A 26,149-nucleotide genomic window follows, 5' to 3' on the forward strand; every position below is an offset into this window, starting at 1 on the left:
CCAGACCATGGGTGCGCCCACCTCGCCCTTAGGACCAGTCTGGACGGGCCAGACCATGGGTGCGCCCGCCTCGCCCTTAGGACCAGTCTGGACGGCCCAGACCATGGGTGCGCCCGCCTCGCCCTTAGGACCAGTCTGGACGGGCCAGACCATGGGTGCGCCCGCCTCGCCCTTAGGACCAGTCTGGACGGGCCAGACCATGGGTGTGCCCGCCTCGCCCTTGGGACCAGTCTGGACGAGCCAGACCATCGGCTGGCCTCAGATGCCAGGTGTGGGCGGCGGTCTGGCGAATGGACATAATTGCGCCGACTTGCCTTCAATGTGCAACAGTGCAGCGTGCTGATGCTGTCTCTGTCCGCCGTGTGGTGACAGGTCCTGGTTTGCGGGTACACCAGACGTGTCGTCGCTCCACTGACTGAATTACGGGGCCGTTTGGTTTGTTGACCGAAGTCTTCCTGACACTGGCGTGACCGCAGCGGCGGACGTGGTGACGTCATCTACATCAAGCTCAATGTCCGAGACGAAGATAGAAAATGCCGAGAGGTAGCGCTTGCGTTAAGCTTCTGGGGCAAGCAGATTCCGATTGGCGGGATATTCGCCAATGTTAAGTGCATTTGCGATCAGCATTATGCACATGAATAAAAGCAGTACTAAAAGCCTTATGCGTGGTACAATAGCCGCGAGGATGGAAAAGTAGATGATTGAATTTTCGGCTGACTGCATTTATCGAAGCGGATATGGACGGTTAGCCATGGGCACAATATTCCCTCACCAGCTGCCGTGTCCTAAACTCCAAAGAGCAACAATTAACAACGTTAATTCGCATTTCCATGAAAGTAGGCATGACTGCTGCCACGCCTGTCACAGGGACGTTGCCTACTTCTGATCAGTAGGGCTGTGTGTAGGTGCTACAATTTCGCCCTGTTTGCACACTCCAGTAGACCATGGCATGTGTGAGGCGTTCCAGTCATACACAGCTTGCGCCGCCAGGGGTCTGGTATGCCATTTATTTACTGCGTTTACCACATTGGGGTATAGATCTTTTGTATGTCGATGTCCGTTTCGCCGCTCCACATTATAATCCAGTTGTCATGTGAGTGCTTCAATTGCCATCGGCATAGATTTAGAGCAGCGCCATCACAAAATGCCACAAAAATGCGCCACAGGAAACCAAATGAACTCAAACAATGAGTTAGAGAGATCCTCTTCAAACACACGTATAAACAAAATGAAGCACACTGGTTTGCATCGGAAACATATTCAAAGCTGTCGTTTATTTTAATATCTGTTTGTTAATGGAGGTACTCCGTGACTGGCTTATATATATATATATATATATATATATATATATGTAATAAACTGACTCCAAAATCGGGCTGATATCCCGTGATGCTGCGTTGCTGACGGTGCTATCAGCTCAGTTGGGATTACAGAATAAACTTGCTTAATAAATTTGGTGTCATGGCATAGAAAGTGCCATAGGCTTTGTGCCATAGAAAGCATGCCAAGATGCTAGCAAATATGGGACGTGCAAAGGACGTAATATTCATCGTAAAGGGTAACATATGCCACAAACCAAACAGATGTATTTCGTGACCCTCACACCAGCAATGTGTGTATTTTAAACCTTTATCGGTTTGACAGCTGACCAATGTTAGTATTATTGTGCTGTGTCGTGATGCTTGCATATGTTAGTCTTCGTAGCAGGTGTTGCCGCGACTTTTATGATGGTTTTTCCAGCAGTTGAATATGTCAGCGTTGGTTATTATTTGGGATTGGGCCAGCCCAGGAAGGTGTCTGCCTGCAGTTTTCGTAGGACAAGCTAATCCCAACTGCAGTTTTTCAACTCAACTCCAGTGAATCCCGAATACCTGAAGTTTGCGATTTGCGTGACTTGTTTTTTACTGTAACGGTATGGACGGAAATGCCATAGCAGTGCAAGTGCGCCCATGTGGCTGGCCTACTGCCGTGGCCGTGTTGAGGGCAAAGCACGGCCGAAAATGAGTATGCGCAGAAAACCCCTGACAGGGAAAATCACATGAGATGCAGCAGGGGAGTAGGCCGCGACTTTCCACATAATTAGCCAAGACGTTATGCTTAGATTTGGTTCAATCGCTGCAACTTATGGCTGTCTGCGTTTGGATGCATGGGGTCGGATGGATTGGAGGGATCGGATGGATGGGTGACGGCGAGTGCCCCACTCGCGGTTACCTGCTAATGGATGACGGACTACCCGGGTCGGATGGATTGGATGGATCGGATGGATGGGTGACGGCGAGTGCCCCACTCGCGGTTACCTGCTAATGGATGACGGACTACCCGGGTCGGATGGATTGGATGGATCGGATGGATGGGTGACGGCGAGTGCCCCACTCGCGGTTACCTGCTAATGGATGACGGACCATTCGGGTCGTTGGGGTGTGCAAGGACAATCATCAACAAACTGGAGTATTTCATGTCACACTTTTGTAAAGTGTTCTATATACGTGATGGCTTTCATCGTTTTCTAGAAAGTGTATTGCTTTGTTGGCAGCTGTTTTGCAGGTGGCTGTTATGCGGCGTCGTGTGCCAGACTATAGTGTTGATTACTGCTGGCCCTCCTGAATTACCGGACTTCAGGCTCATCATTAGTCGGTCCACACCACAGTGGGCGATGTGACACTCAGATCAATAGCTAAATGGCCACTGTTTCTTTATTCATCGTTAATAGATCAGGACAATTTCGATTCCTGCCTGCCTGTGGCATGAATCTTTAAGATTGCAAATGTTGCCGTCTATATGGCTGAAGTGGGGCATGTACTGTGTGGTCTCAGCTCCGTTCTAGATATAGCTGGAAATGAATAAAGCACATGCGGTGCCCGTTGGACTTTTAATGATACAGCGATTTTCAGAGAGCTTGTTCACTTTCAGCCTTTTTGTCGCGTTGACTTTGGAACGTTTTGTGTAGGTGACATGACAATGCTAATTTCTACTGAATTAGTGTGAACCTTCGACTTGATTTGGTGCAGGATCGATGCGACCCCTTCCCCTAATAATTTTTTAGGATACCTCTCCGACATGTGTAATTGCGCTCAAATGATCAATATCTTATATGTCATCCATTGCGCGTGTTCTAACCCCAAAAACGTATCCCGAGCATTTGTGGTTCCGGAACAGCGGCGTTTTTTTTTTGACGAACACTGCGCGGCTATCTACGGTCGGCGCGCGGGGGGGAGGCGATGGCCACCAACGATGCCGCAGAACGCGCGCGGTGGGCCGACATTTATACGTTAACGTAGCCATACATCATAAATGTATCATCAGAATACATAAATATATGCATAATTGTATTCAGAAATGAACAGGGAACGCGCTTGTTTAGGTTTTGTGTTGATACGAGGCATGGTCTGGTATGTATGAGGTTGTCAAACTGAAAAGTGCGAGTTTTTCGGAAAGCCGACCTTTGACATGGCATAATGGGGCAATTCTTGGCCTAGTAATATTATAATTATTGCCAATCACAATATCTCGTTGAGACATCACAGTTGGATTCAGTTCTTCTTCAGGGCGGAGTGAACTTACTCCCGAAAATGCTCTTTTGGCTAGGGAAACAGATAGAAATCACTGGGAGCCATATCGGCACTATATGGCATATAATCGACCACCCGAGCATTCAGCTGCCACACTGTTTCCGTCGTTAGTGGGCTTGTGTGGGGCTGCACGCTATGCTGCCGGGTAATTGATGCCCGAACAGGTCTAACTGTTTCCTCAGCCCCGTTAGGGTCTCAGAAAACCAAGCAAAGATTACTGTAACACCTTTGGGCGTGTTCTCGTAGCGAACGACCTCTGGCGTCCTAAAAAGCAGTGACCATGTTTGCCGGCTGACCGTTGATTTTCAACTTGCGGTCCTGGATGTCGGTATTTCATGGACTGTTTCTAAGATTTGGGCTCGTGTTGGATAACCCGTGACGTCCTCGGTGAGAAGACCGTGTAAAAAACGGGTTTTTACCGGCCTATGTCGCAGAAACGTCTTGAAACTTGCTGCCGGTGTGCCCTTATATCGTCGGTCAGATGTTTTGTACGTGCGTCCAATGCGCGGCAGAATGCGCAGACGTATTGTACCTACAGACGCACGTACCCGCTGGGTATATGAGGCCACTACACCGCGCAACCACCTTGATGCGCTGTCTTAACAACATGGCGCGGGTCGGGGGTACCGAGACTCGGCCTTTGGGCCACAGACCAGCGGCTGGGCCAGGACCGTAGACTCGGCCTTCTGGCCGCAGAGCCGCTGCGCTATCAGCGGGGCGCTGGCGGTGACACCTGGCGCCCTCCACTCCCCCCCCCCCCCCTCCCTGGACATGCCCCACCGCCACCACGGAGCGGCCCGGGTCGGAGCTGTAACCGACGCCGTCCTTACGCCTAGCGGCGGCTACATCGCCGTCCACGCCTGGCTGGCTTGGCCGTTCCTGCTGTCCGTGGCATATCTTGCCACGCGGCGGCTCGTTTTCGACGGAATCCCCGGCTTTCACTCCGATACTACTTTCATGGCGCTGGCGGCGTGTCCCGGCTGTTCCGTTCCGTTTGGTCCGTGCCGCAGGCGGCATGCACCAGTCCCCGTCTGCGTTGCGCGTGTGGCCCTGTGAGCGGTGGCGTGCCGGCTGCTGTTCCGAGCGGTGCCAGTGAACGGGCCCCTCTGCGCCGGACCGTGCCAGTGACCGGGCCCCTCTGCGCCGCGCGGTGCCGGTGACTAAGCCCCTCTGCGCCGGGCGGTGCTAGTGACCGGGCCCCTCTGCGCCGGGCGGTGCCAGTGACCGGGCCCCTCTGCACCGGGCGGTGCCAGTGACCGGGCCCCTCTGCGCCGGCCCCTCTGCGCCGGGCGGCGCTAGTGACCGGGCCCCTCTGCGCCGGGCGGTGCCAGTGACCGGGCCCCTCTGCGCCGGGCGGTGCCAGTGACCGGGCCCCTCTGCGCCGGGCGGCGCTAGTGACCGGGCCCCTCTGCACCGGGCGGTGCCGCTGACCGGGCCCCTCTGCACCGGGCGGTGCCAGTGACCGGGCCCCTCTGCGCGGGCGGTGCTAGTGACCGGGCCCCTCTGCGCCGGGCGGTGCCAGTGACCGGGCCCCTCTGCGCCGGGCGGTGCCAGTGACCGGGCCCCTCTGCGCCGGGCGGTGCCAGTGACCGGGCCCCTCTGCGCCGGGCGGCGCTAGTGACCGGGCCCCTCTGCGCCGGGCGGCGCCGCTGACCGGGCCCCTCTGCACCGGGCGGTGCCGCTGACCGGGCCCCTCTGCGCCGGGCGGTGCCGCTGACCGGGCCCCTCTGCGCCGGGCGGTGCCGCTGACCGGGCCCCTCTGCACCGGGCGGCGGTGCCCGCTGACCCGGGCACCTCTGCACCGGGCGGTGCCAGTGAAACGGGGGCCCCTCTTGCGGCCCGGACCGTGCCCCAGTGACCGGGCCCCTCTGCGCCGCGCGGTGCCGGTGACTAAGCCCCTCTGCACCGGGCGGCGCTAGTGACCGGGCCCCTCTGCGCCGTCGACAGTCGGAGGATGGAGCTGGGCTCGCGCCGCTCGACGCTGACCCGGCCGCGCTTTCGGCCGCCGCTCGAGGACGGCTACAGCGCTGGGGAGTGTGGTCTGCTCGGCTGCCGGCCGCGCGGCCTCCAGCGGCTGGCCAGCATCAAGGTAAGTGCCTGAGCCGTCCGGACGGTCAGACGGCCGTTTTCTTGCTGTACTAAACGGTGTCCGTGACGCTGTTCGTTTCGTGTGCATTAAATGCATTCTGCTGTTGAACCAGTTGTTTGTTCTGAAACCTGCCCTACCGCTATCCGAGTCGTGTGAACTAAATCTGTTCTGTACCAGGTGTTGGTGCTGACCTTGCCATCCTGTCAGACCAGATGTGTACCTACGCCCTCCCTGTTCTGGTGTTTGTCTGGGTTTCCGTACCGACCTTGCCCAGCTGTGCCCTGCGCTGCCGTCGCATCATGCGCTTGTACTGACCCGATCCCGGTATTTAGCTAGGTGTGGTGTATACTGACAGTGTCCTGCTGCCCGGCCAGGTGTTTGTGCTGCTGCTGTCGCTGCTGGTGACGCTGCAGCAGGCACTTAGCTCGGGCTACCTGAACTCGGTTATCACAACCATCGAGAAGCGGTACGAGATCCCGTCCTCACTGACGGGCGTCATCGCCTCCTTCTACGAGATCGGCAACATGCTCACGGTTATCTTCGTCAGCTACCTGGGCTCGCGCCGACACGTGCCTGTGTGGATTGGCAGAGGTCAGTGTCTCCCACGTTTCGCCCCGCCTGTATGTTCACAGAGCGATGAGCGGATGCTTGTCCCCGGCATGAGATACTTCTGGCCGTCACCACCACAAACACATCCCCGCTGCCCAATAGCTGCCGGAGATGTCTGTGGTGCTTCCCCCGGCCAGCTGAATGCGGCTAATTTGGCTCCAGCTGTGTATGAGCACGGCGACGACTGCAGGCCGCGCGGCATGGACCCCTGTGCCGCTGAATGGATTGGTCTGTATGGAGGCGAGCGATTCAGTGCCGGTCCCACGGCTGCTCCGGGCGCATTCGGTCACGACTCATTTGAGCCCCCTTCAGCTCCGGGCCATGTTGTTTCCGTGTCGGAGGCTGCCATCGGTCTCGACCGTTATTCTGGGAGCGAGCGCGGATGGCTGCCAAGTCCGACGGTGCGCGGCGCCGGCGAAATATCCCGCTCGCCGCCCAGTGTTCGCGCCCAGCCACGGCAGATGCAGCGAACGGGCCGCGGCCGTTCGCCGCACGCCGTGCCTCGTATATGATTCATAGCGGGCCTGGCGTTGTTGACGTACCAGGGCTGGCTGTGTTTGGGACTCGGAGGTCGACGCCGGGTGTTTGGGGGTCAGCTGCCGCGGTTTCCGTGGCGAGCTGAGCGGTGCGCCGGTCCCCTAGCCCCCGTGCTCAGCCGGTGGTGCGCTGTGTCAGCAGTCACCGGCGACGGTCCGCGGGGTCTAGCCCCAGCACATCGCCGCACCGGCCGCGCTCCCACTGCATCGCTCGCCGCGCCCCGGACGGCACCGGCGGATGGCACGCGCCTCCAGCCGACCGGTATGCGCGGTATTCCAATACAGCGCCGTGACGGCTGGGTCGCGATTGAGCTGATGCCGAGTCGCCCCCTAGCTGGGAATAAGCGGGGAGGGAGGAGCACAGGCCGAGGCAGGGCGGTGGGCGGAAGCTGGGGCACGGCTGGAAATGAGCCACAGCTGAGGACTGAACCCGGGCCGGGCCGGGCCTGTTGGTGTATGCCTCGGAGACCATATGGCAGCCGGGCCGTGACCGGTGGTGTATGCCTCGGAGACCATACGGCAGCCGGGCCGTGACCGGCGGTGTATAAGGGGATCAGCGGCTAGGAGTTGGAGCCGGCCGGCAGGACCGGCGGCCACCTAGCTCGGCAGGAGCTGGGATGTGGGGAGGGGAGGGCCGTCACCCAAACACCGACCACTCAGCCCCCTGGGGAAGGCCGTGCCAGCGCTGGACGCCGGCGGCGCCCGCGGTGGCGCCACTCGAAACTCGGCGATGTCTGCTCGATGAGCGAGACGACCTGACGGCGCGTCGGTCTAAAGGCGTTTGGGCGTATATTTTGCAGTACCTGACATGCATCTTGAATGATTACCGGACTGATATAATTGTAGGACATCAGTGCGCGTCTGACGTAGGCTTCACGCTTCATTACGGTATTGTCCGTGGGTATTCAATTTTATTATCGTTAAGGAATCACTTCCAAATGAGCGATGTGAGCTGAGATGTGTCAGTTGAAACGGTGAGATCTGTTGACTATGATCGGACATATCCGTTTAGTTGCAAGCTAATAAACGTGCTTGATAGCTATGTTGACAAGGCAGTCCAAATTAGTCACACGCAACGGACAGCTTGTTATCGGTTGCAGCCTGTTGTGCACTCTCTCTCTCTCTCTCTCTCTCTCTCTCTCTCTCTCTCTCTCTCTCTCCTCTCTCTCTCTCTCTCTCTCTCTCTCTCTCTCTCTCTCTCTCTCTCTCTCTCTCTCTCCTCTCTCTCTCTCTCTCGCTCTCTCTCTCTCTCTCTCTCTCTCTCTCTCTCTCTCTCTCTCTCTCTCTCTCTCTCTCTCTCTCTCTCTCTCTCTCTCTCTCTCTCTCTCTCTCGTCTCTCTCTCTCTCTCTTCTCTCTCTCTCTCTCTTCTCTCTCTCTCTCTCTCTCTCTCCTCTCTCTCTCTCTCTCTCTCCTCTCTCTCTCTCTCTCTCTCTCTCTCTCTCTCTCTCTCTCTCTCTCTCTCTCTCTCTCTCTCTCTCTCTCTCTCTCTCTCTCTCTCTCTCTCTCTCTCTCTCTCTCTCTCTCTCTCTCTCTCTCTCTCTCTCTCTCTCTCTCTCTCTCTGTTTCTTTGTTTCTTTCTCTTTTTCTCTCTCTCCCTGTGGGTTAGCTGTGGTCTGGTGTGTGTCCCGGGTCCAGCCGGGCCTGACCGGCTGTCCGACACGCAGGCATCATGGTGATGGGCCTTGGCAGCCTGCTCTTCTCCGTGCCGCACTTCCTGACGAACAGCTACAGCCTCAGCGTGGAGGCGAACGCGAGCAGCGCGCCGGAGAACGTGTGTCGCGACTCGAACAACTACCGTCAGCTGCAGGAGCTCGGCCTCGGTAAACTGGCGGAGGGGCTGGACGGTAGGTGACGCGACGCGTGCTCGCATGCAGACCTCCGGGCGGGCCCGGACGCCGCCGCTGGGGCGCTGCACTGACGGCTGCATCCGCGGCCGGGCGCCGTCCGTCTGTCGAGAGTGTTCGCACGCTCACGCCGACCGAATGCTCGCACGTGACTGCGCCCCTAGTGTCTCGGTGGCGGGCTGCGTAACTCGAGCGGTCGACGCGGAGTGCATGCAATCTTCGCTCCTGGGTGCCTGTAAATAGCGCCGCTTGTAGCCCTCCGCACATGGTAATGGGGTCTACCTGACTGGGACGTGCTCGATAATTGATTCGCGTGATGCGGCTGACGCGTGCCGAGTTCCGGTCTAGCGGCGGCGGCGACGGCGGCGGCGGGGACCGCTGGTCCGCCGCCCCCAGCGGTTGCTGTGGACCGCTGGGCCGTGTCCGGCCGGCCGGGGCGTCCCCAGGGCCCGCCCGGCCGCCATCACCGGCGGGTGGTGTGGACCGCTGGGTCGAGCGGTCCAGTCACGCGAGCGAGCCGGCGCCGCCGCCACCGCCGCCGCCGCCGCTGTCGTGCTGCCCGGGCCGTCCGCAGACCGCTCGATCGTCCGAATGCGGAGGTTCGGGGGCGGCCGGAGCGAGCCAGCTGGGGCCTGGCGACCGATGGCCACTGCATGCGGCTCGGCCGTGACAGGGTGCCCCATCCTGCTGCAGCTCGCAGTCGGGCCCGGTCCGGTTTTACTTACTCTGCGCCCGTAGCTGGCTTTTTGTACAATGCAGTATTCACGCCGTTGATATGTAGATGTTTGGGTAAAAACCGGTCATGGCATGGCACGTCACTAACATTAGTTCCGGAGCAATGATGCATGCGCACATCTTGTATTTTTTGGATGTCATGCTTTCAGCATGAGAAATGCTGTTCGTGGCCTGGGAAACACTAGCGAGCAGATTTCGGTGGTTGGCTGGAATTTAGAGTACTTAGAATGTCACCGTGTGGCACTTTGCAGCTGCCATTGTCGGACGTCTCTTCACTCAGGCGAAAGTGACTGCCAGTCGTTTTGACCCTTGCTCTGCGGCTGATGGTGTGGCTTGCAGTCTGGTCACAAGGAGCGGGCGCCTGCGGATCACGCGGGTTCCGGGTGCAGTCTGGTGCAGTACGCGGGTGCAGTCGGGGCGGTTGCCACGGTGATGCAGTGTACAGGAACTAGATGCGACGCTCTGCGATGCCGTCACTCGGAATCGTGTCTCTCGCTGCTGCGATCAGTTCGCTGTTCGTATCTGACCGTACGGAAATACACGGGATCAGCGTGCCCCCTCAGACCTTCGTATATGCCGCCTCCCCGTCCCCTCTCCGCTCTTCCGGTCCTGATGTGCCGGTCTGTGCAGCCGTATATTGGAGGTTATATAACATATGCCAGCCGATATATATATATATATATATATATATATATATATATATATATATATATATAATGTTTGTCATGCGCACTTGTATTTCCTTCCTACCCCGATGATCCCCTTTACTGAGCGGGACAGACCTGCTGTTGGCTGTGTCCCGGCTCCTGAGACTGTCTCGGCTCCTGGCTCTGGCCTGGCCCAGGCCCCTGCGGACCTGTCCCGAACCCTGTCATTGACCGCGCCCGGCGGCACTGTCCTGCTCGTGCTCCTGCTCTTGACTGCGTCCCGGCTCCTGTTGTTGGCCGTATGTCGGCTCCTGACGCTCGCCATGTCCCGGCAGACCTGTCCCGGGACCTAGCGTCGCCGCCGCTCTCTCCGCACAATAACCTGCACGGCCGCCGTGACAACTGCATCGAGGGCACGGTCAGCAACCTGCTGCCGGTGTTGATCTTCATGCTGGCGCAGCTGCTGCTGGGCTCGGGCGGCTCGCCCCTCTTCACGCTCGGCACCACGTACATCGACGACCACGTGCCGCGCGAGAGCTCCTCCTTCTACATCGGTGAGCTGGAGAGGGTTCCAGCGGCGGCACGTGTTCACTGGCTCGGGAGGGGCCGCTCGGCTGGGTGTAAGGGTCAATGACAACGTGCTCTGATATGTCCCCGAGCTGGGATCGTTGTTGATGTCGTTACTGTCGGCATCGAATGCCGCGGCTGTGACCTAAACACACTGCCCCCAGTCCCAGCTACAGCGTGCCGGCGTGGCGGGCCGGCCGCGCACGTGTGTGTGCGGCCGGCTGTTGCTGTTGCCCGGAGCGTGTGGCCGTGCTCTGCCGCCGCCCCACTGACGGCCCGTCTGCCGCCACCCGCAGGCTGTATGTACAGCATGGTGGCGTTCGGGCCCGTGCTCGGCTTCCTGCTGGGCGCCTACATGCTGTCACACCACGTCGACTCGTTCTCGGGCCTGCCGCTGCCGCACGGCGCCGGTGAGTGCTGGCTGGGCCGGAGCGAGCCGCGCCGGCAGGGAGCTCCGAGTGATGCGCCGTTTTTGTCGGCCCATGTTGTCAGAGGCTCGCAGGTCTTGGGCCCGGCCTTGTTGCATTGTGCGCCGGCCGGCGAACGGACGCGAGCTGTGTTTGTCGCAGAAAACGATGATGGATGTACTTGTTTTGAGATTTCTTGGTCGGCTGTGGCCATCAAGTAGCCATTAGTCACCCCCTTTCATTGATCTGTTTATGCTGCAATATTCTTAAAAGCATTATCGAGTTCTCCGATGTTGAGCTGGCTTTGTTGTCGGGTTCTAACATTGCGAGCGTGCATTAATGGTCACCATTTAATGAACGAGTTTGGCAGGATGGCACGACATTGCTCACACGTTGTGGTCATAGCATCCTTTTATTGATTCACAGGCACTTTGTATCTATGCTTGCGCTGATGTGGTTGATATTGGCGATTACGTATTCTCACAGCTACCTCACCCAAAGCGCAGTCTGCTGGCTGGTTTCCGCCCTCTGAGCTATGATTCCGGTCGGCTAGCTGGCCTCGTAGTGTTCGGAGGTGTGACGTTGATGCCTGTGTGGATGATCTGAATTGCGTGCCGTCTTCACGTGATGCACGCTCCTGTTGTGCATTGTTGTCCGCCGGTGGCGGGCTGCCGCGGCCGTCTGTGGTCGGGCCGGACCTGCAGACACCCGTCTGCCCCGTCCTGCCATTGTTGTCCGCCGGTGGCGCGCTGCCTCGGCCGCCTGTGGTCGGGCCGGACCTGCTGACACCCGTCTGCCCGTCCTGCGGTCCGGTCTGCCGTCAGCGCGGCTCTGCCGGCCGTGCTGCCTGCGCGGCCGGACTGCCGGTCGTGCCAGCTGACCGTGCTGCCGGCTTTCGGGCCGCCTGCGGCCGCCCCGCTGTATACGCTGCTGACCGTCTGTCTGCCGACCATACGGCCGTGCGTCGCATCTGTCACGTCACCATGTGTGACGAGTCCGTCATCCTCATCAGACACGTCCGATCCTCGCTGGGTCGGCATGTGGTGGGGCGGCTTCCTCATCTGCGGCATCGGCATGTTCATCCTCGGAGCGCTCTTCTTCCTCTTCCCCAAGAGTCTGGAGGTGAGCTGCCGGTCCTGAACGAGCCGCTGAGTGAGGCAGTGTATTAGGTCAGGTGTTGGAATCCGCAGGAGTGGTCGGCATTCTGCATAGGCAAAGCTAGCATAAATGGGTCGCGATCGTATCCCTGTGGGAATGGATTAGTGTCGTACGCAGGACCTCCGTTTGGTATTCATTGATAAGCTACATTGTCGATATTCTGCTTCGTCACTTGAAAGTAACCAAAAATGCGTGCTTGTGTGCGTGTGCACGTGCGTACGCGCGTAAGCGCGTGTGTGCGTGCTTGCGTGTTGGGCGTCGCTGCGTCTCTCGGCGCCGACGCGACAGCAAGAGCTCTCCTGACAGCCGGCCCGCCCCGTCCCGTCCCACACCAGGCCGAGAAGCAGCGCGTGCGCGAGGAGGAGAAGGCCAAGGAGGCGAAGCGGCAGCAGCGGGCCGGCTCGCGCGTCTCCGAGGAGCACTGCCATCACGTGCGACCGCGACACTTCTCCGACCACGAGCCGCACGTGCACCACGCGCCGCGCGGCCACCGGCGCACCGCCAGCAGTAACGTCGTGATCGAGCACGCCAGCAAGCCGGGCCACTTCAAGCCCGGACACCGGTGAGAGCGGATCGGGAGGGGGGGTCACGCGGGGTCCCAGTGCTGCCGGCGCGCTGACGGCAGGCGGTCGCCGTCGTTCCACGGCCCGTCGACACCGACGTCCGGTCCAAATGTTAGTGCTAGCACTGTCAGATGTTAGTGTTGGCCAGCCCGGCTGGGCGCGGAAGTTAAACACTGACAGCGGACGCTGTGAACAGCGGCGTTGGTGTGCGCGGCGGCCTGTGGCTTATTGTTTGGGTATGTAGCGGCTCGTTGTCTGCGACGTCCAAACAAGTGATTTGGTCGTTTGGTTCGCTACATGCTCTCATGGCTGAAGCGGCGGTCTATGCGCGCGTCACGCGACGCCAGAGAGAAGCTGATTGTGGATCATCGGATGAGCGTGGAGCGCCTGCACCCAGTTACGCTCGGTGTGGCGGGTCCGGCGGCTCTGAAGACACACTGTGCCCGCCGTTTGAGTGCGCAGAGTGCGAGCAGGCTGTTGTCACGCAGCCACTGCCCTGTGCGGGACCGTGCCTGCGGTGGCCTCCGTACGCGGAGCTCTGGATGTGCGGGTTCGAATGGCTGCCTCTTCAGACGCGGCCGCGGTCGATCCTGCAGAAGTCTGACCAGCGTGCAGTCAATTGATGCCGTGCTTTTGTGCTGTTTTCCTGATGGATAATGTTATGAATGTTGATGCAGTGCCGGAGAGGTGTGCTTTTGCTGGAGGTGAGCCGCAGTTGGAGATAACGGGCGACGTATGACCAACTCCGTGACGCGCCCCAAACCTAAATCCTCATCACCGCAGTCGCAGACAAGCTTGTGCGACATTGACCCTGTGTGCGCTTCCCAGTTTCAGCCCCTTTCACTGACAGTCCGGGTGTGTTACAGACGCACACTCTCCAACCCCACTGAGCAGGAACAGCGGAACCGACTGCGTCACCTGGAGCTGGCGGCGCCGGCCCGCCCGCCGCCGGGCCCCTCCCGCACCGTGTACACAGTGTCGCAGACGGCACTCAGCAAAGGTAGGCCAGGCCCGCACGCTGTCCCCGGCCCCAATACACCGCACAGGCACGGTGTTACGGGTGTGGCCGGCTTGTGCCGTTCATGGCCTGGCTATGCCATTTACAATCTATAAAGAGGCACTTGCTGTTGGCGCGCAGTATCTGGAGGCATTCGGCCGGCAAGATGACTGTATGTGATTGGTGTGCGCCGGGCACCGTTGCGTGACCGGTGCTGTGAGGTATCGTGCTCCCGGTGACGTGGCGACAGCGCACTCGGCGGGCCGCCCGCCTCACACGCCGCCGTCCGGCCTGTCGGCGGCGACGGTGGCGGCGGCTGGCTCTGACCTCGCCGTCGGACGCGCCGCCAGGTCCGCAGGGCGCCCCGGCCCAGGGCAGCTTCCACCGCGGCCACCGGCGCACCAAGTCGAATGTGTCGCAGGTCAGCCGCGCCAGCCGAGCCAGCGCGCGCTCCAGCCGCTCCAACTACGGACGCGATGTGAAAGGTGAGTCGGCGGCGCCGACCGCGGCGGCGCGGCACAGCCGGGGGTGCGGGCGTGCTCGAGGGGCGAGGCGGCGTGGACGGTAGGTGACCGAGGCGGGGCAGCACGCGGGCGGGGCGGAAGACAGCGATGAGAACCAGGCCTGAGAGGGACAGACGATGGGGGAGGGAGTGCTGTGGACCATGTGGACGGAGACGGTGTGGACGAATTAGATGGACGGGAGCGTGGTGGACCGGGTAGATGGTGGACGGCGTAGACAACCGACGGGGTCAGGTCCGTGGGCAGGTGGACGGACCGGGTAGATGGTGGACGGCATAGACTCCTACGGGGCCAGGTCCGTGGGCGGGTGGACAGACCCGGCTTAAATGCTCGGTTAGCGCTTGTGAAATACAAGCGCGGGGTCGTGTTGTTACAAAGCTGGCTGGGTCGACGCCGGGTGACCGCGTTCCCGTCGCGCTGGGGACTGGGATGTCTCAGCGCCGACGGCTGACGTCGCTGGTATTCCTCAGACCTGCCCAAGTCCATGTGGAAGCTGGTGTGTAACCCGATCTACGTGGTGACTTGCCTGGGCGCCTGCATGGAGCTGATGATTGTGTCCGGCTTCATCGTCTTCCTGCCCAAGTACCTGGAGACCCAGTTCAGCCTCAGCAAGAGCCAGGCCTCCGTGTTCGCCGGTCAGTGCAGTCGGCGTGCGCGAGAACGCCTGCCAGACTTCGGGCCGTTCGCTCCGCGACGTTCGTTAATCATCTAAGTTGATAAATTATCTACTTGACTCCGGACATTTATATCGCATATTAAGGTATCGACCCGATCCGTGGGCGTGACGGGAGCCATGCATCTCGGAATGGTTTTACCCGTGTTCCCCGTGGTCCTGTGACAGTTATGGAAGACCGTGTTTCTAGTGGCAGCCGCGTTTCCCCGGTCGGGTGCTATTTTGCGTTGCCGCCTGCCATTACGCCATGTTTCGTCTCCCATGTCTACGGTGTAGTCCCGGTGTAGTTCCATGTCCAAAAGGCGTCAGCAAGGCTGCTGGCGGGACACGAGGCTGCAAGGCTGGATACTGGCGGGCTGGCATACTAGGCTGCAAGGCTGCATCGCAATGCTGGCGGGACACTATTGCCGTACTCGTGTCCCCTAACCTCTGTCTATTCTACCCCCTTCCCCTCGCCTTCTCCGGTGACGCGCGTCTTAGTTGCCTCCTCTCTCCACACCGCCAGGTGGAATCGCCATCCCGGGCGCCTGCATGGGCGTCTTCATGGGCGGCTACATTCTGAAGCGACTACAGCTGCGGCCCAAGGGCGCCGTCCAGCTCATCCTCATCTTCCAGATGATCTCGCTGGCCATGTACAGCGTGCTGTTCGTGGTCGGCTGTGACAACGTCAAGATGGCTGGCGCCACGGCGCCGTACTACCTCAGGTGACCGGCCGGGCGGCGCGGCCCCACCCTCCGCCGCCAGCGCCGGCCTGTGTGCGGGCTCCGCGTTGCCGGAACAGGCGGGAGGTGTCCGGCCGGGTGCGCGCGATGGAACATGCATTGGAAGTGTCACGTCGACCAGCGCTCGATTGTCGCACTCCGAATGACGGCATTTAGACCTGAGCGAGGGAGAGAGAGGCGTTTGATCGTAGACAACTGATGCGTTTGAGCGGCAGGCCAGTGTCGGCGCGCGGCGCGGTCGTCTTATAGCCCGGTGTGTGTGTCCGTCCACCGTCAGCGGCCGCCAGTCTAACGGCCTGGTGTGTGTGTCAACGGCCACCACTCTAACGGGCCGGTGTGTGTGTCCGTGCGCCGTCAGCGGCCGCCAGTCTAACGGCCTGGTGTGTGTGTCCGTCTTCCGTCAGTGGCCGCCAGTCTAACGGCCTGGTGTATGTGTCAACGGCCACCGCTCTAACGGGCCGGTGTGTGTGTCCGTCCGCCGTCAGTGGCCGCCAGTCTAACGGCTGGGTGTATGTGTCAACGGCCACCACTCTAACGGCCCGATGTGTGTCCGTCCACCGTCAGCGGCCGCCAGTCGCCTGAGATGTTCAGTGTCAACCTGACGGCCAGCTGCAACTTCGGCTGCGACTGCGACCGCAACGAGGTCGAGCCCGTCTGCGGCACCAACGGGCTCACCTACTTCTCGCCCTGCCACGCTGGCTGCACCACGTACAGCTCCAAGAGCAACTACACCAACTGTGCATGTGAGCAGCGCCGCCCCGCGGCCGTCACAGCTACCTACTGCCACCGCAAAAGTTACGACGCCAGGCGCTGTGACTACATTTGCTGCTTTCTTTGATTACTTGGGCGCGGGCACGTGGAAGCCATGCGTTTTTCGCGTTGTAGCAGCCGCTTTTTTCCTTCACACCGCACATACGCACCGCACTCAGCCATATAAAACATGCAGTATAGTCGGTGGCATGTCTGTGTTTCGTGCGAGCGGCGTTCTTTGATGCCTCTGTGCCCGTCCCGGCAGGCATCGACGTGGGGGGCAACTCGAGCCAGAGCTACGCCGAGATCACCATGGTGCCGGTGGCCACGCCCGGCTCGTGCTCGCGCTCCTGCTCTAACGCGCTGCCCTTCATGGTGCTGCTGTTCTTCATGACGTTCGTGGTGGCCATCACCCAGATGCCGCTACTGATGATCGTGCTGAGGTGGGCTGTCAGACTGGCTTTGTGTCGGCGCCGGGAGGTCGGCCGGCTTCCGCTGAGGCGGCGGCTGGCAAAGAGACGGAGCGCTGCCTCGCTTGCAAAGAGCAATGCTGTCATTGGCGGGGAACCATTCGTATTATCACTTATTTTTAGTCTTCTAGTATGAAATTTCCAGACTCCTTTATTGCCACATGGTTAAGGCAGACACGTCTATGGTGGGAACTAGCGCTTTGTATGACTGATGGCTGTGCATGTTATCACCGCTCGTATGGACCTGTGATATTTTGGCATCCTCCCGCCCCTTGTCCTGCCTCAGCATTAGTGGTGTTGCGGGACCCCATGCTCCGCTTGTGGTATATCTGCACTTGTCAACACTACCCTCATTCTGGGTGCGGCACTGTGAGGCTTCTGAAGCCCGTCCCCGAAAGCATCGATGTCCGCTGGCCCTGAATTGTCCACTGTTGCTGTCCTTCAGCATGACCCAAGCGAATTTCTTGGCGCCGACACTAGCCGTGGTGCTATTCTCTGCGTCGTCGTCACTGGGGCCTTACGATACACTCAGCTCCTAAGCCTGTATGGCGTCGCCTGGCCGGGATCTGGGCTGTTTTATATTGCAGACTGGACCGCTGGTGGTGGCGGCTCCGCTGATTGTACACTGGGCCGCTGGTGGTAGTGGGTCCGCTGTTTGTAGACTGGGCCGCTGATGGTAGTGGGTCCGCTGATTGTACACTGGGCCGCTGGTGGTGGCGGCTCCGCTGATTGTACACTGGGCCGTTGGTGGTAGTGGGTCCGCTGTTTGTAGACTGGGCCGCTGATGGTAGTGGGTCCGCTGATTGTACACTGGGCCGCTGGTGGTAGTGGGTCCGCTGATTGTAGACTGGGCCGCTGGTGGTAGTGGGACCGCTGATTGTAGACTGGGCCGCTGATGGTAGTGGGACCGCTGATTGTAGACCGGGCCGCTGGTGGTAGTGGGACCGCTGATTGTAGACTGAACCGCTGGTGGCAGTGGGTTCGCTGATCGTAGACTGGGCCGCCGGTGGTAGTAGGTCCGCCGATTGTAAATGGGCCGCTGGTGGTAGTGGGTCCGCTGGCTGGGCCACTGGTGGTGGTGGCTCCGCTGATTGTAGACTGGGTCGCTGGTGGTGGCGGGTCCGCTGATTGTAGACAGCCGCTGGTGGTGGTGGGTCCGCTGATTGTAAACTGAGCCGCTGGTGGTGGTGGGTCCGCTGACGTTGACGCTGCCCTTGGCCACAGGTCGGTGGACGAAGAGGAGCGAGCATTCGCGCTCGGTATGCAGTTCGTCATCTTCCGGCTGTTTGCCTATATTCCGTCTCCGATTCTATTCGGCAACGTAATTGATTCGACCTGCGTCCTGTGGAAGTCGCAGTGCGGCGAACGCGGTGGCCGGTGCCTCGTCTACGACATCGAGGTCTTCAGGTTCAAGTGAGCTTCCATTCGCCTCTCACCGTGAAATGCGCGTGTTTCCGCCATATTAAATTGAAACAAGCTATTCGATCGGAAGCGAGCCTAGGCCAACGTCCGTTGGCTTCTCCCGTCACGGCTGTCCCGGCGTGCCTGTCCCGGTTGTGCCCGGCTGTGGGTGGGCTCCCCGCCGCCGCGTGGATCCCGGGTCCGCTGCCTGGCTGCTGAGCTGTCCGCTGCGAGGACGTCTGGCGCCCTGGTGTCACCAGGCCGAGCGGCCGCCCGGCCCACCCGCTGCCGGCGACGCTGGGCCGGCCGCTGTGAGGCCTCGCGCCTGACTGGGCTGCTGACTGTGCGGGGGCGGGGGCCGGGGACGGACCGTGCCGTGCCGTGCCGTGCTGTGCTGACGCTGACCGTGCCGCCGGCCTCAGGTACGTGGGAATATGTGCTGGACTGAAAGTGTTCTCGGCCATCATCTTCCTGCTGGACTGGTTCATGATACGCTGGAAGTACAAACTGGACATGGATCATACGATGACGGTTGGGGACATCGTCAACTCCATCATCAGCGTTGACAGAGGTGGGTCCGCGCTCCCGACACTTGACTACCACCCGTCATTCGTTGGTTTCGGATGTACGTTGGGACGTTATCGCGACTTCTTCGCTTGCTTGTTAATTCGTTTTTGCGAAATATTGCTAGTTGCTGGTTGTATTCCTGAGCATTGCGTGGCTCGCAGATCATTGTCTCGATAACCTGTGTGCTACTAGGTTACAAAAAGGCTCGCAAACTTGTGAAATGCAGAAATGCGATAATCGTACATTGGGTTCGTCCAACGCTTAGGGTGTTGCAATCGCGTTGTATTCCCCACCATGTCCTAGATCCTAGGTGTGCGGCCCTTGACTTGGTGTCCTTGCCTGCCACTCTGTACCGTGCCATATCAACCGTTTCGCCGTCTCGGTGGCGGCCGTATCAGCGCCGTTCTGCAGCCTGGCCCTGGACCCCGGGGCGGCACGCCTGCCAACCCACCACGCCAGCCGGCTGCTGACACTCTGACCTGGCCCGCTGACCCTGCGCGAGGTCAGTGTGGCGCGCCGCACCGGGACACAGCCGGCCGCCGCGCCCGGCTCATTCGGAGCTGACCTGGCCACAGGGTCCAGCCTCTCAGCCTCACAAGGTCGTCGCGCTCCAGCGCTCGTCAGCTAACCTGCGTGAGATGACTGCTGCATGGCCAGCGATACACTAGCCAGTGATAACAAAGAGAAGCGCACCGTTTTAACGCACATTGCCGTACGACTTTGTTCACGGCTGAAGTCAGCTGCCCAGACACGGTTCAGCCAGAGCTGGGCACACATAACGACTGGAGACGTGCGTACGTGCCACCGGGCTGGTCCAGTCCGGTTCATTCTGCCTCCAGTTCGGTCCATTTCGGTCCAGTTTGTCCGCCTCATCACGGAAAAGGGCCAAACACGAGCACATACGGATATTTGGCTCAGCTAACACCAAGCCCGTGCCGCCATCTCTCGGTGAGTTTGGAGTACTACAAGAGAGTGCTAGGGCAGCAGCGTACATTGAAACATTGGTTGGGTGAAGGGAGTGTTCCACATTTGTATGGGGCGTTAAAATGAAATAGCCACATTAATTATCATTCGGTACAGTTTACAGCCCTGCCCTTATTAAGACCTAAACCCGTCTAGTTTTTAAGTTAAACGCGTGCGAAGATGTGCAGACTATTTCGGGGTGACTATTTCAAGGTCACCCAGGCATCCATGACGCCATGATGACGTCATTCAAATCCTGCCATTCCATTGGCTACGTGGCGATAAAGGCCAATCAAGATGTAAATGTGAGTCGTTCACATCTGGCATTCGTGAGCGCAATTTCCAGTTATAGCGACTGTCAATTGGTTCTCAACAAATGGTGTGCAAAGTGCGATGACGTAATCGAACAGTGCCGTATTGAGGGGCATTTTTACTCAACGGAGAAATTGTGTTGTTCAAAGCAGCTGGCTCTACATAAAGGCGTGGCAATAGTTCAAAGTGAGCTAATTTCGTGCACTTCCTGTAAAGGAATGGTCCACATTTGAGATATTGAGGCAAACATCAGATATGATGAAATCAGCTCACTTAAACTGTAGCTGCCCCTTTGAGTGAAACATGTCCGTGAAGTTACGATTTATTCAGCAATTTATTCAGCGACGAGTACGGATTTCTCCAAAAGATGGTCTCAAGGTCGATTGTAGCATGAACACACCAGAAATGACACCTATTTTACGCTATCGTGTGATCTCCAACGTCAAAAGCTAGGTCAAAGGACGGGGAACGCGATATCACCCAAAAATTACCGGCCGGTTTTCAACTTGCAGATGTCAGAGTATTTAGGACAAAAAGAACTAGCGTCCGTCAGAAAGTCCTGGCCTCTCAAGGTCACCCTTCAAGGTCAAACACTCAAAGGACGGATAACTCGATATCACCCAAAAATTTCCGGTCGATTTGAAAACTATCAGCATCAAAATATTGACGAGCGCAAAAGCTAGCGTCCGTCAAAAAGTCCTGACATCTCAAGTTCACCCTTCAAGGTCATACGCGGGCTCAAAAGACGGGAAACTCGCTATCACCCAAAAATTTCCGGCCGATTTTCAACTTACAAACATCAGAATATTCACCACAGAAAAACTGGCGTCCGTCAAAAAGCCCTCACCTCTCAAGGCCATCCTTCAAGGTCAAACGCAGAGTCAAAGGACGGGGAACTCGATATCATCCAAAAAATACCGGCCGATTTTCAACTTGTAAACATCAACTTATAAACACCAACTTATAAACATGCTTAAAGTTTTCAAATAGGCCGGTAATTTTTGGATGATATCAAGTTCCCCTTCCTTTAGTCCACGTTTGACCTTGAAGGATGACCGTGACAGGTCAGGACTTTTTGACGGACGCTAATTTTTTTTCTGTGGTGAATATTCTGATGTTTGTAAGTTGAAAATCGCCCGGTAATTTGTGGGTGGAATCGAGTTCCTCGTCCTTTTAGCCCATGTTTGACCTTGATTGGTGGCATTGAGATGTCAGGACTTTTTGACGGACGCTGGCTCAAACGTTTGTGAATATTTTGATGTTATAGTTTTCAAATCTGCCGGTAATTTTTGGGTGATATCGAGTTCCCCGTCCTTTGAGTTCGCGTTTGGCCTTGAAGGATGACATTGAGATGTCAGTTATTTTTCATGGACGTTAGAGCATGCGTCGCTAGCTCTTGCGCTTGTGTATTTTTTATGTCTAGTTTTCATATCGGCCGGCAATTTTTTGCTGATATCGAGTTCCCCGTCCTTTGAGCCCGCGTTTCACCTTGAAAGGTCACCTTGAGAGGTCAGGACTTTGTGACGGACGCTAGTTCTTTCTGTGGTGAATATTCTGACATTTGCAAGTTGAAAATCGGCCGGTAATTTTTGGGTGATATCGATTTCCGCGTGCTTTGACCCAGCTTTTGGTCTTGAAGGTTACATGATATCGCAAAATAAGGGTCATTTGCCGTGTTCTCATGCCACAATTAACCCAAAGTTTTTTCAGAAAATCGGAACTGTCGCTGAATAAATCGCCGAATAAATCGCTAAGTTCACGAACATGGGTGAAACAGACTGCTCTTGACAGCACGACTTCTCTGTCAAGCAAATATACTCCCGAAGACGTCATTGTTTCATTATATCATCCTACCTTGTGCGGTGTTGATTGGGGGCCAATTGACGGCTGTTATATCTCCAAATTGCGCGCACGAGCGCCAGACATGAACGACTCAACAGTTTTGTTTTCTTGACCCGCATCGCCGCATTGCCAACGGAATGGCAAGATTTGAATGACGTTGTTATGACGCCATGAGTGCCGGAGTGACCTTAGAATAGTCTCCTTGAAATAGTGTGCACATCCTCACGAGCACGTAACTCAGAAACGAGGGGGTTTAGGTCTTAAGAAGGACAGAGCTGTGAACTGCACCGAATGATCTTCCAGGCGGCTATTTCAGTTCAAAACCCCACACAAATGTGAAAGACAAGTGGAAATTCAAGCACGGCCGCCTGAAAGTAGACTACGGACGTGGTGCAAACAATCTTAACCTACCGCGTGCCACGCTACGGGGGAATTACGGACTAGGCGCAGGCACGAAGTCACCATCAGGTCCGTTGGGTCAAATACATCCGTAAAATCATGACGGCTCTCAAACGGGCAGTACTTTTAGATTGTTTGTTCTCCGTCCGTGATTTGTTTGCAGGTGGACTTACGTAACTACACCAGTGTTATATGCGCAGGGTGGCAATTTCGCACGTTTAGTTTGACGGCACTTCAACGTCATACAAACGTGCTATGACAGTGAAACAATGACTATTGAGGAACGCTTACTTCACAGAAAAATTTGCATTGTATAGAACATTTTTTCCACTGAAAAGTATGCCAATAGCTATGTGGGCTTATTTCACCATATCTGGTGCTTGTTTCAACATCTTCAAATATGAAACATGATCACACAGCCATGCTGCGATTACTATACGTCAGAGCGCAATAACGCTACACAGTTGCGCACAGTACCACGATGCAGCGGAATGCGGCTGTACGGTTTGGCGCAATAAAACCATACGGAGAGACCCAATAATGCAGCCTAAGTGTCGATGTGTGGGAGAGGGATATAATGTGTACAGCGTGGCGGAATACTACGCAGTGGAGCACAGAAATGCTAGGCAGTGGGGCGCAACGTGACTAGTATGGCAGTCGGGCCCAATACCATATTGAGGGGCACAGCAAACAGTGCAGCGAAGCGCAGTATGCTCGGCAGCCTACGCACCAACGGTATTTCCATAAGATTGGTTGATCATTTATTCGCTGCCAACATTGCTCAGATACGAAATTAAGCCGTTGCATCCCGTTTTTTATTACACACATTCCCTTGTAATTGATTGAAATATCTGCCATGATGATGCATGCGTCAGGATGATTATAGGTGGGATGCCATTTTTTGCATAACTGAAATGACATGAAGTTTAATATTTGTTTAGTCTTGGCTCGTCTTTTGGAAAAGGGCAAGACATACTTTTTGGCCTTCTTGTTATGAGAACAGGCTGTTTTTTTCTACACTACATTAATGAATAATCGTTAAACGTATTAGGAATGTTGTGAACGCATTGCTCTTCAAAATCACTCCCGGTGGTGTTATTCAGCGAGCCAAAGCGCTGGGATGTGTAATTTTTACTTCGAGGGTCCAACGTTTCGAAGAAATTCTACAGGTGAAGCTATGTCGGTCCCGCGACAGGTAACAGCTTCGGGGTTTATCCATACCCAGCCGCGAGTCCTCAGAATCTCCCCACCCGCCCCACGCCATCCCCACCCTACGAATGTGTGGCGTGACATGACGTGACCAATGACACACACGCGCACACACACACACATATGACAGGATGCATTCGCATGATGTTGTATCAGAGCATCGTCACTCGGTGCTTTTTTGCCTGGTGAATTAATTGCCTGGTTTTGTTTGCCTGAATGCTTGGCTTCACTGGCGCACCTGCCGCCGCCAGCCGGTAGCCAGTAGCCGTCCATAAGCTGACGCGTGACGAGTTTGCCGCGCCGGCCGCCAGGGTACCACGAGGTCGAGCTGGATGAGGACGTGATCGAGGAGGAGTGGCACGCGGCCTGTGACTCAGCCTCGGCGCGCGGCTCGCTCGACTCGGCCGACTCGACGCTGCTTCCAACCGACGGAGCGGCGCTGGAGAGGCTCTGAGAGTTGGGCGGCCCCTCCCCTTCCCTTCCCAACACACTGTGATTGGACCAGCGGCGTCGCTGGTAGCTGGAGCGCATGCAGATGACGGTATTTTTGTTACGGCGCCCGGCCGCGTACGGTTGTGGGTGGCGGGGGGGGGGGGGCGTGTACGAGCGGGTGTTCGTGGGGAAGGGTGAGGGTCACGGTTGGCAACCACTCCGTCAGTATTGCGTCCTCACGTACAGTATTCTGACGGCAGGGAGCACACCTGGCCAATGGCAACAGGGAGCACACCTGGCTAATGGCAACAGGGAGCACACCTGGCCAATGGCAACAGGGAGCACACCTGGCCAATGGCAACAGGGAGTACACCTGGCCAATGGCAACAGGGAGCACACCTGGCCAATGGCAACAGGGAGCATACCTGGCCATTGGCAACAGGGAGCACACCTGGCCAATGGCGAGTCGACGTGGCACGCTGCTCGCGCGGAAGTTGCCTTACAAATAGTGATGACTAATTTTTATAGGTGGCAGTGAGCCTAAATTGTGTCAGTTACCTGAGCGCACATGAGGCAACGTTACGTTGTGCGGCCAAATGATCGCGCTCCTTGGAAGGACGTTGCGCTGATCGGACTCATCAGACGTTTGTCGCCTTTTGTCGTGTGATGTACATGACGTGCTGGAGGCCGGCAGGCACGGTTGTGTCGTGGCGTCCGTTTATTCTGCGACGGAATCATTCGCAATGGTGGCGCTCGTCTAGTGTTCACTGGCCGGATGTTGTGGTGTGCGTCTTCTCGAACAGTTCCTCACCGCCGCAGTCTGGACCGTGCCGTCGACCTGCCCGTGGCGACAATACCGCTGGGCCATTGGGCACTGCGTCCACCGTCAGCGTTTGCCACGCACCTGCGTGCAGCTGTTTTGGCTCGTGCTCGTGCGACGGGTACCGGCCTCTGGCCCTGGTGCGCATCAGCTGCTGCCATTTGCGGCCGTTGGTCGTCAGCCGCCGCAGCGTGCACTGGCTATGTGGCTCGCGTGGCGGCTGCTGTAGCCTGCAAACCGCATGGTGGCTGCCGCAGTGTGCAAACCATACGTAGCTGTTGTGGCGGCTGCCGCCGCTTGCAAGCCGTGTGTGTGTCTGATGTTGCGGCTGCCGCCACTTGCAAGCCGTGTGTGTCTGATGTGGCGACTGCCGCTGCTTGCAAGGCGTGTGTGTTTGTTGTGGCGGCTCCAGTCGCCGGCAGACCATACGTGGCCGGCGTGGCGGCTGAGGCGGTGCGCGGCGGGCGGCCGTCTGTGTCCGTCCCCCGGCCGGGGCCGTGGCCGCGCGCCGGCCGGCCGCACGATGTCCACGCCTCAGCCCCGAGCGAGGCGCGCCCGGCTGGCGAAGCGGCTCCGCTGGTCTGGCCGTGTCTCTGTTGACCGTCCAGGAGCGAGCCGGCGGCGGTGACAGTGCCATGCCGTGCCGTGCCGTGCCGTGCCGTGCCGTGCCGTGCCGTCCGCAGATCGGTCGGAGCGAGCGCCGACGCCGGGCGTGCCCAGTGCGCCTGGCAATCTGATCGGACTGCGCTGCGGCCGCGCGGGGGCGGGAGGCGCAGTGAGCTGCCACGCGGCGGAGTAGCGGCCCACTGCAGGCGCAGTCAGGCTAGATCAGGCCATCGGGCCGCAATTGCACGACGCTTTATTGATGATACTTATTTAAATAGACTTGTAATTTATTTGTCAGACGGATAGCATGTTAAGGACAGTATTATGCCGGTTAGTTGTGTATAGTGCCGCCTCGGGTATCTTCGTTCATGTCGTGAAATTAGTGGCAGATCTATCAGGAGCTATTTCTCATGTCTTCAAATCAGAGACCAATAGCTGATCATGTTATTATTTATTGTTGTACTTAATGTCATGACACCTCAGTTGTCCGTTAGTCTCCAGCTATGCGTTATTGTGTTCAAATATATAGTGTGTTACGTGTGCACCGTGTTCGGTCGGTCGGCTGCGCCCGGTGATGGTGCAGAGCCGACTGGCGCGGGTCGGCTCGGCCTGTTGGATCGTCACCTTACAGCCGTCCCGGCGGGAGCCCCGTGGCTGAGGGCCGAGCGCGTCTTGAAGTCTGACAGCGCCGGCTGTGCTGCCGCTCGGGTCGCCGAGGTACGCCACGGAGTGGAACACGC

General features: G+C 57.8%; 1 protein-coding gene across 5 annotated transcripts in view; it reads left to right on the forward strand.

The window, feature by feature from the left end:
* LOC119100713 (solute carrier organic anion transporter family member 3A1) overlaps positions 1-25,949 on the forward strand; it is a 46,209-nt gene extending 20,260 nt beyond the window's left edge. For 3 of the 5 annotated variants that reach the window (XM_037223802.1, XM_037223799.1, XM_037223803.1), the window contains exons 3-18: positions 5,517-5,658; positions 6,033-6,249; positions 8,469-8,648; positions 10,366-10,584; positions 10,894-11,007; positions 12,017-12,126; positions 12,498-12,724; positions 13,592-13,725; positions 14,073-14,207; positions 14,714-14,878; positions 15,422-15,620; positions 16,203-16,381; positions 16,654-16,831; positions 18,083-18,271; positions 18,682-18,830; positions 23,863-25,949. In XM_037223802.1, the coding sequence (XP_037079697.1) occupies positions 5,517-5,658; positions 6,033-6,249; positions 8,469-8,648; positions 10,366-10,584; positions 10,894-11,007; positions 12,017-12,126; positions 12,498-12,724; positions 13,592-13,725; positions 14,073-14,207; positions 14,714-14,878; positions 15,422-15,620; positions 16,203-16,381; positions 16,654-16,831; positions 18,083-18,271; positions 18,682-18,830; positions 23,863-24,005 (2,680 nt within the window). In that variant the 3' untranslated portion in view covers positions 24,006-25,949. Of the gene's footprint in view, positions 1-5,516; positions 5,659-6,032; positions 6,250-8,468; positions 8,649-10,365; positions 10,585-10,893; positions 11,008-12,016; positions 12,127-12,497; positions 12,725-13,591; positions 13,726-14,072; positions 14,208-14,713; positions 14,879-15,421; positions 15,621-16,202; positions 16,382-16,653; positions 16,832-18,082; positions 18,272-18,681; positions 18,831-19,224; positions 19,330-23,862 lie in introns of those variants that run through there. The other 2 variants (XM_037223800.1, XM_037223801.1) reach the window with 2 other exon arrangements.
* The last annotated feature ends 200 nt before the right edge of the window (positions 25,950-26,149 follow it).

This window comes from Pollicipes pollicipes, unplaced genomic scaffold (genome assembly GCF_011947565.3).
Source record: "Pollicipes pollicipes isolate AB1234 unplaced genomic scaffold, Ppol_2.1 Scaffold_4881;HRSCAF=5763_pilon_pilon_pilon, whole genome shotgun sequence".
NCBI lineage: Eukaryota > Metazoa > Arthropoda > Thecostraca > Pollicipedomorpha > Pollicipedidae > Pollicipes > Pollicipes pollicipes.